We start from the raw sequence: 13,516 nt of genomic DNA on the forward strand, positions 1-13,516 counted from the left end.
CCCTTCCGTTTCCTTTATCTGGGCTACTGAGGTCTCAGCCCAGATTCTTCATTCGGGAGATGCTAGATACGCTTATTTGCATCAACTTTTCTTTTGGTGGCTCCCTGTCAGTGCTTCTCTCACGCCCAACAGTCTGGCTCTGGATGTGTTGTGGGCTGAGGGAAATTCTAACTTACTTAAATCAATGAGAGCTACACCATTCAGGAGGCCCAGGATCTCATCCTATTTTCCTTCTCTGCCTTGTCAATGGTAGAGTACATTACTCGCTGGGATATCAGGGTTCTATCAGTTTTCTCCCAGCTCCTCCTAGTGCTTTTAGCCTTCTCTGCTGCCACATTCCTCCATCTTTCTTAATTTTTCACCTGCACCCCACCTTTGTGCTGCATCTTGCACAATGCCCCCCTTGTAGACGCTACCGCAATAGAAAAGTTAAATAATTATAGCAATGTATTGTTTATGAATTATACGGGGGGGGGGGAAGAGAAACCCCAATAAATATAATTAGGATGGAAAAAGGGAGAGATATAGAACTGATGTCATGGTAGCATCAGTCTAGCCTACTAGATGGGAATTTTTAAAAGTAGTGGAAATAAATAAAGGTAAAGGTACATTATTTTTTATTATTAAAATATTGATCTATCACCATAGGTGTGGCTGGCACATGACACAAAATATAATAAAGCATGCTCCGTGCCCCTAGTGCATGAGGTAAATACTGCACATTAGCAAGGAAGGACGGTCCTGTGCTTTCTGCACTGGACTGGGACTCAGAGATCAGGACGCCACTCCTGGCGCTCACAGAGACCGTCTATGTGACCTCGGCCCTCAGTTCTCCCTCTGCAAAAGGGGACAATGGTATTTGCTCTGCCTGTCTTGTCTGCATAGACTGTAAGCTCTTCAGGGCAGAGACTGTAACTTAATATATGTATTTACAGCACCCAGCACAGAGACCCACAACTCAGCTGAAGCCTCTAGGTGTGACTGCAGTACAAATAAGCCATGACAAGGCAGGGGGTGGGACGAGGAGGAAGAGAGTTACCCAAAAAGGGAACGGGGGGACATGTCAGAGGGAACAATCTTCCTCCTCTCTCATCTTTTATTAAGGAGTTGCTCTCCTTGAGTTGTCTTGTCATCTACATTACATGGACAGGCATAGCCAAGGCATTGGCAGGAGCTAAGCAAAGATTTGCTGTGAAGAGCAAGCTGGAAAATAATGAGTTGTCAGGAGAGATTCACAGATTTCAAGGCCAGAAGGGATCATGAGATCCTCTAATCTGACCTCCTGTATAACAGAGGGCAGAGAATCTCTCCTATTCATCCCTGCATCGAGTCCAATAACTTGCGTTTGGCTAAAATACTATCTTTCAGAAAGGCAACCAGTCTCGACTTGAAGACATCAAGAGATGGGCAATCCAGTCCTCCCCTTTCCTTGGTGGTTTGTTCCCATGGTTAATCGCCCTCACTGTTAAACATTTGTGCCTTATTCTAATTTGAATTTGTCTGGGTTCAGCTTTCAGCCATTGGTTTTTGTTCTGTCTTTTTGTGCTGATTTTCAGGAGAAAAGAGAGGACACATAATGTATAGGAGGAGGGAGGCTATTCCAGGCATCGGAAGTGGTATGAAAGACAGGCCTGGAGATGCAAAAGGGAACATCAGGAAGGGCGGATAAATACATCCAACATAGCAGTAAATCATAATTCATACTGTAAATCAATAAGGAGTGAGGTCACAGTCCACAGCTGTGATCCTGACCCAGGAACCTCTACAAGCCATGGACCTTACCTCCGTCTAGCAGCAATTTGACAGTCACGTAGTCGTCAGCGAGCACAGCGTAATGCAGAGCCGTGCATCCCTTGAAACTGGCTCGGTTGTTCAGGCGGTTGTTGAAATCATCCTCCCGGGTTACCAGAACTGCAGAAGGAGAGGAGTGAACATGCAGCTCAATAAAGTGGGGCAAAGTAAAGATCCAGTTGGGTTAAAAATGCAGCTGGCTTTTCACAGGGTGAAACAACGCAAACTGTCAAAATAAGCTACCCAGGAAGCAGTTTATGACCCCAGGTATAATTCCCGAAGGATGAGGGGGGGAGGCCCCTGGTCACCCAGTCCCACTCCCCCTTCAGCAGAGGGTCAATGGGAGGAAAGGGCTGCTGGAGGCAGGCTGCCCCACTCTCCATCCAACAAGGTTTACGAGGCAGTCACCACTCAGCATTGGGAGGTGAGGAAGGTGCTGGAGGCCTGCTTACCTTCTCTGGGAACAGCCCAGAGCTCCAGGGGAGGCTGCTGGTAGGCCGGTACCCCCACCCCAGTGGGCAGGAGCCAGGGTGGGCTGGGTTTCTGAGGGTCTCACTCCATGCCCTCACAACCGTAACAAGGAGGAGGGCGAGTTTGCTGAAAGCCCGGGCCTCTTCTCCGCCAAGCAGAAGAGGTCTCAGAGGTGCTACTAGTGGTCAATTATCTTCACCTTCGCTGGCAGCAGCAGGGACACCAGAGCGGAAGCAAGACCCTTTCTCCTCACAGACCCCTCCACCCACCCAACCCCGCAACTTTAGCTGCCTCTTTTTCATTTAACTGAAATTACTTTTAAATACAAGTGAGCAATATGGAGACTTTTGCTTTATGGTCCATCTCTGTCTCCTATGGCAAATCAGGGCTAGGAAAAGGCACCCACTGACAAGCCTCGGCACAGCTACACCACCACCAGTTGTGTGTGCACCTGCATACTGGACACACACACTCCCCACAGTAATAGTACACTGCATTTACCACACAGCTTTATTTGCTCACCTGCCCTCTGCCCACTAATCCAGCTCTGTTGGGGCTGCCTCGAATATTCCACACCTCTCAGAAGCTTCAAACGGCTACCATAAAAAACCAAAAACAAACCAACCCACCAGAAATACCTTCTATAACAATTATCCTGGCCTGAGCACAATATTCAGCTTAAGGTTTTATTTTATATATATATTTCCACTGTTTCCTTGTGCTCCCTTGTCCTCTGTATCCACCACTTATCCCTTGTCATATACTTGGACATATACACCTCGTTATCTCTAGCCTGCTTCTTGCTTGCATATATATATACCTGCCCCGGAAATTTCCACTACATGCATCCGACGAAGTGGGTATTCACCCACGAAAGCTCATGCTCCAAAACGTCTGTTAGTCTATAAGGTGCCACAGGATTCTTTGCTGCTTTTACAGATCCAGACTAACACGGCTCCCCCTCTGATACTTAGACTGTAAACTCTTTGAGGCAGGGACTGTTCGTTTGTTCTGGGTCTGTACAGATCCTAGCACAGTGAGGTCCAGGGCCATGAGTGGGGCTCCTAGTGCTACCACAACAGAAAAAATACCATTTCATGACCCCTTAAGGATGCCTGGAATCCTTTTTCCCAATGGTGTAACATAAAGCAAAGAAGCAAAGCTAGCAGAAGTCAGGCTCTGCCTGCTTGCAAGCTCTCAGAACCTGGCAAGAACAGGGCTGGTATTGCCAGTAGGCAGAGCCTGACTTCTGCTAGCTTTGCTGTATATCAGCAAAGCTTGACCACTACTTTGGTTAAGGCCTCAGCCCTCCTACCAGGCTGCTGATACAAGGCCGTATGTTTCAGGCTCTCTTCCTACTACAGCTATGGCACTACAGCGGCACAGGTACAGCACCGCAGGTGTCTCACCATGGCATAGACATACCCTGAGAGTGCTCATGGCTGACAGAAACAACCTGCACCGTCCTAGTCACAGAAAAAAGATGACACCAGGAACTGCATAAGGATCCACCTTAGAGGCCAGACACCCCATTGAAGAAACTGTTCTGAGACCAAAAGGAGGCCATGTGATCAGAAAGCCAGAAGATTTAGAGATAGCATTGACTGACCAAAGTCCAATAACACACAGCACAATCCTCTCATCTGTTAGGGGATTCAGGCTTCCCTCACCCTAGACAATACACATTTGCTGTTCTCTTGATTGGCTGTTTTACCCAGTGGTTGTTGGTTTTGGTTGATATTGTGTTTTACTTACCTTTGATTTTCAAAGAAAGGGACGCTACAATACCAGCCACTGGAGTCACTGAACCCTGCCATGTGACATGTGACCCCTGCCACGTAGCTTTTATAACCCTGACCCATGTCGTATGACTGAGGCCAGAAAATAAAGATCAGTCACCCTTTTGTTATACTCTCCTCTCCCTCGGGCAATCAATCCTCAGAAGTGTGGATCCAGCAGCCAATCTCTTGGCTTGCCCTAACCTAGCTGGAGTTATTTGGAAGCACAGAGCCCGCCGGGGGAGGTACATCCCCACCATAAGGCGTAAGTGACAGGAAGGGCCTTGCACATGCTGTCTCTGAATGAACATCTCCGACATGGCAGGCCACTTTCCGCTCTTGGATGTGCTTGCTTAACTCTTATTGACTTCAGTGGGAGTACATGTGCATAGCCAATGGCAGAACAGGCCCTTTGACTGTAAGCTCCTGCAGGCAAGGACTTTTCAGTGAGGATCTTGTACAGCTCCGAGCACAGAACAATTGGTGACAGTAATAACAGACACAGGACTTGGACCATCCACAATGCAATGTGCCTACATTACCTTCCCATAACTACTGCTTGATTCCACCACTTAAAAGTTGCAATAAAACCTGAATATAATACTGTAACTAATAGCCAAGCCCATTCCAGCCAGGCACCTCTGCTACTAAAACCCAGCACCTGCAAAGAGAGCAATTAACGTGACACTTCCTTCCTTCTGCGGGCATTTTCTATACGCATACATGGGGTATATGTATATTTATTTATTTGTCTTCATTTCCTATCCAGGGAGGGGCAAGATAATGACTGCGTGCGTCAGGGAAGATGAATCTGAGATACTAGGGAGCAGTGCAGTAAAAAGATTAAAGTGTTATTATTGTTGGGTTTTTTCCCCCATGGTCCGTTGTGACAGCTCGGCCGTCATCTGTAAAAAATGTCTCAGCAAGAGATAATCATCGGAAACTCAATAAAGCGTCAGGGGAAGCCTCGTCTGCCATCAATCACTGGGTGCCTGGAAATTTTCAGGCCTCTGTCTCCCTTCCTGCCATCCATATAAATGTCTGCAATATATTTTGTGCAGTGCGTGTGGCGTGTATCCCCCTGATTTGGAAGTTTTTATGAAAAAATATTTATACACGAAATATGCAAATCGGTTTAAAAAGAGGCAGTTTCGCTCTCTCCCTCTCTCTTTCTCTTTTTAAAAATGCAACTGAATTTATTCTTTTTAATAAAACATGTCAACCAAAGAATTAATGCAACTTCTAACTGAGTGGACTTATTTCTCCCCACCCCCCAAAAATAAAATATATTAGTTTAGAGAACTGTATGCAGACAAAAACAATTAACTTTATTGGTTGATATACTTTGTCTTAAATAAAGTCTAGGCACATGCATTATGTATTGGCACTCCATTGTTCATTTTTTTAATGTTGTTTCATGCATTTTGCATTTGCCACTACAGCAGCCTGATGCATGTGCGTTCGCAGCTCCCATCAACGAGAGGGTCGGTAGAACTAATATGTTACAATGAGGGATGAGAGCAAGGAGCATTTAAAAATAAAATAACGCCCTGTCAAAATTGCTCTAGAGTTGATCCATCTTCTGAACGTGCATTTTATCAAAGGCAAAGGTTGAAAGATTACACCTTCATTTGACTTTATCTCACTTTAAGCTCCCAGCAATGAGGCCAAAATGCTGTACTAAACCAATGGACAATCTCACCACACAGTTCTGTCTTTGCTATCAGACTAATTAGCGGTATTTTATTCTGCAAATAATGCAGGAGAAGCACTATTTGCCTTTGATAATGTAATCGGGTTTCCTAAATTTGCTCCACACAATAAGCAGGAAATGTTTAATTTCTGAGCCAAAGGTCAAAGCGTAGGAGCTATAGTTAATTTAGTTACAAGTGCCAGGAAAGGTTGGAGTTCTGGTAGCTGCATGAGTTGTGGTGAGGTGATATGGAATGGGACCAGAAAGATACTGCTTAGACTTGCCTTCCTCAGAGAAACCATGCAGAATGTTTGGCATCTCGGACTCATCGGCTATCACAAGCTAAGGTTTGCTCACTGCGTAGATGGATGAGACATCTCTAACGAGAGCCAGATGGCACAGGAAGTGGTGCTGGTGAGTCAGTAGGTGATGCCCTTTTATCTGGGTCAGGACTAAACCAACATCCCAATTTTGGGAGCACTGCTGTGCTGGAGCCTGTTTCAGATCAGATGTGAAACTGAGATGCTGACCATGAAAGATTGTAAAAGATCCAGCTGCATTCAGAGCACGGAGGTTAGCGCCAATACCTTGCCAAACACCAAACAGGTGCAATCAGTCTGTCCACAGAACATTCGCCTGCAGTTTCAACTAGAGAAGTTATTCAGTGTTTTTCATCCACTTCTAAAAACTTGTGCAGTGTTGCTGGTGCAAGAGCAGCCTTACTTCACTCCAGAGGTGGATGCATTTGAGTGGATGATGTAAATCGTCTAACTATAATTTTGCATAGTGCTTTGGCGTCCCTCCAGATAAAAGCAGCTTTATAAATGTTAGTCAGCAGGGCGGCAGCGTCTGCACATCACCTCCAGGACACTGAAGGACGTCGGCTCATGATCATTTCTCTAATCTTGACATACACACAAACCCTCCCCCCATCAATTAGACTGCATTTAAACTGAACGTGAAGCAGTTTCCTGAAGTGAGGTGACATTTCCATTTTGATCCCAGTAAACAAGATTTTAGGAATGTTAGAATCACAGGCAGGTCCCCGTTGCACCACACTTGTGTTTGTGGCTGGTAATGGGCAATCCAACTACCAGGCCCAAAGGGACACAAACATAATAGTTTGTCTTACAAAATGACACACTTATATTCATTTACCCGTTCAAAAAGGCAGTAGATTTTTAAAAACTTATTAGCTCCTTTTGCCAGCATCAACCTGGTATATAGAATTACAAACACTATATATTACATACAAAAAGCTATGTTAACAGAACATTACTGAAGTTGCAAAACTCAAGTACACTTTGCAAGGAGGTTCATGGATATTTGCTGACGGCAGAAGAATGGTGAGACTCAGGGTTTCTAGGTTCCATTCCAGGCTCTGGAGGAGAGTGTGTTCTAGTGGGCACAGACTCTTCTGTTCATTCCCCACCATGTTTGACTCCTACCCTGTCCCCTCCTCCAACCTGGCCCTGTCCTGTCTCTTCCCCACTCAATTACTTCTTTGTTTCGGTCTTCACCGAGAAGTCTGAAGGAATGCCTAACATAGTGAATGCTAATGGGAAGGGGGTAGGTTGGGAAGATAAAATAAAAAAAGAACAAGTTAAAAATCACTTTAAAAAGTTAGATGCCTGCAAGTCACCAGGGCCTGATGAAATGCATCCAAGAATACTCAAGGAGCTAATAGAGGAGGTATCTGAGCCTCTAGCTATTATCTTTGGAAAATCATGGGAGACGGGAGAGATTCCAGAAGACTGGAAAAGGGCAAATATAGTGCCAGTCTACAGAAAGGGAAATAAAAACAACCCAGGAAACTACAGACCAGTTAGTTTAACTTCTGTGCCAGGGAAGATAATGGAGCAAGTAATTAAGGAAATAATCTGCAAACACTTGGAAGGTGGTAAGGTGATAGGGAATAGCCAGCATGGATCTGTAAAAAACAAATCATGTCAAACCAATCTGATAGCTTTCTTTGATAGGATAACGAGTATTGTAGATAAGAGAGAAGCGGTGGTACACCTAGACTTTAGTAAGGCATTTGATACGGTCTCGTATGATATTCTTATTGATAAGCTACACAAATACAACTTAGATGCGGCTACTATAAGGTGGGTGCATAACTGGCTGGAAAACAGAACTCAGAGAGTAGTTATTAATGGTTCCCAATCCTCCTGGAAAGGTATAACAAGTGGGGTTCCGCAGTCGTCTGTTTTGGGACTGGATCTGTTCATTATCTTCATCAACGACTTAGATATTGGCATAGAAAATGCGCTTATTAAGTTTGCAGATGATACCAAACTGGAAGGGACTGCAACTGCTTTGGAGGATAGGATCATAATTCAGAATAATCTGGACAAATTGGAGAAATGGTCTGAGGTAAACAGGATGAAGTTTAACAAAGACAAATGCAAAGTGCTCCACTTAGGAAGGAACAATCAGTTTCACACATACAGAATGGGAAGAGACTGTCTAGGAAGGAGTACGGCAGAAAGGGATCTAGGGGTTATAGTGGACCACAAGCTAAATATGAGTCAACAGTGTGATGCTATTGCAAAAAAGCAAACAGGATTCTGGGATGCATTAACAGATGTGTTGTGAGCAAGATACGAGAAGTCATTCTTCCGCTCTACTCTGCGCTGGTTAGGCCTCAACTGGAGTATTTTGTCCAGTTCTGGGCACTGCATTTCAAGAAAGATGTGGAGAAATTGGAGAGGGTACAGAGAAAGCAACAAGAATGATTAAAGGTCTTGAGAACATGACCTATGAAGGAAGGCTGAAAGAACTGAGTTTGTTTAGTTTGGAAAAGAGAAGACTGAGAGGGGACATGATAGCAGTTTTCAGGTATCTAAAAGGGTGTCATAAGGAGGAGGGAGAAAACTTGTTCATCTTAGCCTCTAAGGATTGAACAAGAAGCAATGGGCTTAAACTGCAGCAAGGGAGGTTTAGGTTGGACATTAGGAAAAAGTTCCTAGCTGTCAGGGTGGTTAAACACTGGAATAAATTGCCTAGGGAGGTTGTGGAATCTCCATCTCTGGAGATATTTAAGAGTAGGTTAGATAAATGTCTATCTGGGATGGTCTAGACAGTATTTGGTCCTGCCATGAGGGCAGGAGACTGGATATGATGACCTCTTGAGGTCCCTTCCAGCCCTAGAATTTGTGAATCACTCTTCGTTTCTTGTCCCCGTCCTATTCTCCTTAAGTACCCAGTCCCAATCTCCACTTCTCAGGCTCCTCCTCCTCACCCAGCCAGTCCTAGTCCTCTCCTCCAGGTTCACTGTCCAGTCCCAATCTTCTCCCCGCACCTGAGTGCCAGTCTCCTTTCTCAGCTAATACCAGTTTCTCCCCTCCCCCCCCCCCTTTTTTTTTTTTTAAGTTTGCAGTAGCTGGTAGGGAGCAGTGTGCTGTGAGAGAAGCAGAGCCTTTGATGTGGGCGTATCATCGATTGATATAAGGGCAATAAGATATTCTCAGTCTTATTCTCTATCCCTTTTTTAATGATTCCTAACATCCTGTTTGCTTTTTTGACCACCTCTGCACACTGCATGGACATCTTCAGAGAACTATCCATGATGACTCCAAGATCTTTCTCCTGATTAGTTCTAGTTAAATTAGCCCAGATCATATTGTATGTATAGTTGGGGTTATTTTTTCCAATGTGCATTACTTTACATTTATCCACATTAAATTTCATTTGCTATTCTGTTGCCCAATCACTTAGTTTGGTGAAATCTTTTTGAAGTTCTTCACAGTCTGCTTTGGTCTTAACTATCTTGAGCAATTTAGTATCATCCGCAAACTTTGCCACCTCACTGTTTACCCCTTTCTCCTGATCATTTATGAATAAGTTGAATAGGATTGGTCCTAGGACTGATCCTTGGGGAACGCCACTAGTTACCCCTCTCCATTCTGAGAATTTACCATTTATTCCTACTCTTCGTTCCCTGTCTTTTAACCCAGTTCTCAATCCATGAAAGGATCTTCTCTCTTATCCCATGACAGCTTAATTTACGTAAGAGCCTTTGGTGAGGGACCCTGTCAAAGGCTTTCTGGAAATCTAAGTACACTATGTCCACTGGATCCCCCTTGTCCACGTTTGTTGACCCCTTCAAGAACTCTAATAGATTAGTAAGACATGATTTCCCTTTACAAAAAACATGTTGACTTTTGCCCAACAATTTATGTTCTTCTATATGTCTGACAATTTTATTCTTTGCTATAATTTCAATTAATTTGCCCGGTACTGACGTTAGACTTACCAGTCTGTAATTGCCAGGATCACCTCTAGAGCCCTTTTTAAATATTGGCGTTACATTAGCTATCTTCCAGTCACTGGGTACAGAAGCGGATTTAAAGGACAGGTTACAAATCATAGTCAATAGTTTCGCAATTTCACATTTGAGTTCTTTCAGAACTCTTGGGTGAATGCCATCTGGTCCTGGTGACTTGTTACTATTAAATTTATCAATTAATTCAAAACCCTCCTCTAGTGACACTTCAATCTGTGACAATTCCTCAGATCTGTCACCTACAAAGGGCAGCTCAGGTTTGGGAATCTCCCTAACATCCTCAGCCGTGAAGACTGAAGCAAAGAATTCATTGAGTTTCTCCGCAATGACTTTATCGTCTTTAAGTGCTCCTTTTGTATCTCGATCGTCCAGGGATCCCACTGGTTGTTTAGCAGGCTTCCTGCTTCTGATGTACGTAAAAAACATTTTATTACCTTTTGAGTTTTTGGCTAACTGTTCTTCAAACTCCTTTTTGTCTTTTCTTATTACATTTTTACACTTAATTTGACAGTAAAAAAAACAGGAGTACTTGTGGCACCTTAAAGACTAACAAATTTATTTAAGCATGAGCTTTCGTGAGCTACAGCTCACTTCTTCGGATGCATAGAATGGAACACACAGACAGGGGATATTTATACATACAGAGAACATGATAAGGTGGAAGTATGCATACCAACAGGCAGAGTCTAATCAATTGAGATGAGCTATCATTAGCAGGAGGAAAAAAACTTTTTGAAGTGATAATTAAGATGGCCCATAGAAGGTGTGAGGAGAACTTAACATAGGGAAATAGATTCAATTGGTGTAATGACCCAACCATTCCCAGTCTTTGTTTAACCCACAGTTAATAGTATCTAGTTTGCATATTAATTCAAGTTCAGCAGTTTCTCTTTGGAGTCTGTTTTTGAAGTTTTTTTGTTGCAAAATTGCCACCTTCAAGTCTGTCACTGAGTGGTTAGAGAGGCTGAAGTGTTCTCCCACTGGTTTTTGAATGTTATGATTCCTGATGTCAGATTTGTGTCCATTTATTCTTTTGCATAGAGACTGTCCAGTTTGGCCAATGTACATGGCAGAGGGGCATTGCTGGCACATGATGGCATATATCACGTTGGTAATTTTGCAACAAAAAAAAAAAACTTCAAAAACAGACTCCAAAGAGAAACTGCTGAACTTGAATTAATATGCAAACTAGATACTATTTACTACAGGATCGGTCTGAGGAAGAGGAAGACAGTGTACTCAACAGATGGCAGAAAGTGAGAGACACGCTTAGGTCAGCATGCCAGGAAAGTGCTGGAAAAACAAAAACCAGAGAAAAGAGATGCAGCAGCAGAGACTCCTGAAAGAAGAAAGAGAAGAAGAAGAAGAAGAGGCAGCAACAACAGCAGCAGCAGAGGCAAAGCGCAAAAAAAAAAAAAAAATGCTGAAGCCCAAGCCAGAGCAGCAGAAGAGAATATTAGGAAGGATAAGAGATTATGGATGGGATTATGGGGATGGCAGAGAGCAGGCAGCACTGTCTGGAAAGTTCAGCAAGCCAGAACGTCCGTTAAAGACAGACAGGGAAAGTCTATCTATAACAGAGAACAGACAGACATGAACAGGAGCACTTGCAGAGCTGAGGAACCAGACAGACCAGCCACACCAAACCCACCAGACATCGACCCAGCAAGCAGACCTCCCAATCAATTTCAATAACCAACAAGAAAGAGCCGAGATCAGAAAATCCAAATGAACATCCCAGCAGAGGCCCTGAAAGCAGACCTGGATACTTCAGTGGAAATGCTGTACCCCCTCTGAGAAGATATGGGAAGAGAAAGTGATTCCGGCTGACTGGAAAGAGAGATATCTCATCAAAATCCCCAAGAAGAAGGACCTCAGCAACTGTGCCACAACTAGAGAGAATCACTCCTGCTCGTGTGCCAGGAAGGTCTTCCTCCTCCTAGAGAGAAGAATGAAATGATGCCGAGATCCACAGCTACGAGATGAACAGGGTTTATCATAGTTGAGCAGTCTATGGAGTGGAACTCTCGTTTGTACATCAACTGTTTGACTATGAGAAAGCCGATGGCGTGGATCGAGAGACCTCTGGAAAGCTCTTCTCACAGGCGCATGGCATCCCAAGGTGGTCAACCTGATCAGAACTCGGCGTACGATACACATACACTGTAGAGGTGAGTGATCCAGGCACAAAACAACAAGCAGCTTCGAGGTGCGAACGAGGACAACAAGGATGCTTGTTGTCACTTCTTCTCTTTCTCATCGATTTTATTTAGACATCCAGACATCCCGAGCGGAACGCGGAATCCAGTGGACAGTGGACTTGATGACCTTGCACTCCTTTCACACAGTAAACAGCAGATGCAAGAAGACCAACGTGGAGTGCAGCCACGCCATCACAGGTTTGGCCTCACATCACACACAAAGACAAGACCAAGATCCTTATCAATTCCATCACACACAAGTCACACTGACTGAATGGACTGGAAAGTAAGAAGTACCACCTACCTAGGTAGCATCATCGACCAGCAGGGGGGCAGGGGTGCACAGACGCAGACATCAAAGGGTAAGGCAGAGCAGCCTTGCAGCAGCTCTTAGCATCAAAGAAAGAGAGGAGCTCCAGTCTTCTGTCTTAAAGACTGACTGTTCACAGCCAGCGCGTCAGTCCTCAACTGTGGCTACTGTATGGAGCTGAAAGGACAAACAAACAACCAAAAAAACAACCACCAGGAAGATCCTAGCTGCCTCAGATATTCAGAGGAGAGAGAGATTCTCCAGATCCAGAACAGACACCCACACATCCACCTCTCAAGTCAACTCCCAGCAGAGGAAGAAAGGAGAAAATTAGAAGGGAGAAGGAGGTGGGGCTGATAGGACACACACAGCCAAACCAGACAAAGAAATACCTGGCGGCGCGACTTCAGGTTGATAGCAAAAAAAAAAATATACCTGGAACCAGCTAGAGCGAATGGCCCAGGATAGAAGACTCTGGAGATCTGTGGTTGGCGGCCCATACCCCGGTTGGGGTGACGGGCATGAATGATGAATGAGATACTATTAACTGTGGGTTAAACAAAGACTGGGAATGGTTGGGTCATTACACCAATTGAATCTATTTCCCTATGTTAAGTTCTCCTCACACCTTCTATGGGCCATCTTAATTATCACTTCAAAAAGTTTTTTTCCTCCTGCTAACGATAGCTCATCTCATAGAATCATAGAACTTAAGATCAGAAGGGACCATTATGATCATCTAGTCTGACCTCCCGCAAGATGCAGGCCACAAAAGCTGACCCACCCACTCCTGAAATAATTCTCTCCCTTGACTCAGCTGTTGAAGTCCCCAAATCCTGATTTAAAGACTTCAAGTAGCAGATAATCCTCCAGCAAGCGACCCCTGCCCCATGCTGCGGAGGAAGGCGAAAAACCTCCGTCAGAAACATTCCTCACCTGCCATTGTGGCAAGAGGACCCCTTCCTAGGAAGCTTAAACATAACG

General features: G+C 44.4%; 1 protein-coding gene across 1 annotated transcript in view; it reads right to left on the minus strand.

Annotated features, from left to right (window-relative positions):
* CLPB (caseinolytic mitochondrial matrix peptidase chaperone subunit B) overlaps positions 1-13,516 on the minus strand; it is a 137,461-nt gene that overhangs the window by 84,256 nt on the left and 39,689 nt on the right. The window contains exon 5 of the mRNA XM_039520746.1: positions 1,783-1,911. Coding sequence (XP_039376680.1) covers positions 1,783-1,911 — 129 coding nt within the window. The remainder of the gene's footprint in view (positions 1-1,782; positions 1,912-13,516) is intronic.

Source organism: Mauremys reevesii, linkage group 1, assembly GCF_016161935.1.
Source record: "Mauremys reevesii isolate NIE-2019 linkage group 1, ASM1616193v1, whole genome shotgun sequence".
Taxonomy (NCBI): domain Eukaryota; kingdom Metazoa; phylum Chordata; order Testudines; family Geoemydidae; genus Mauremys; species Mauremys reevesii.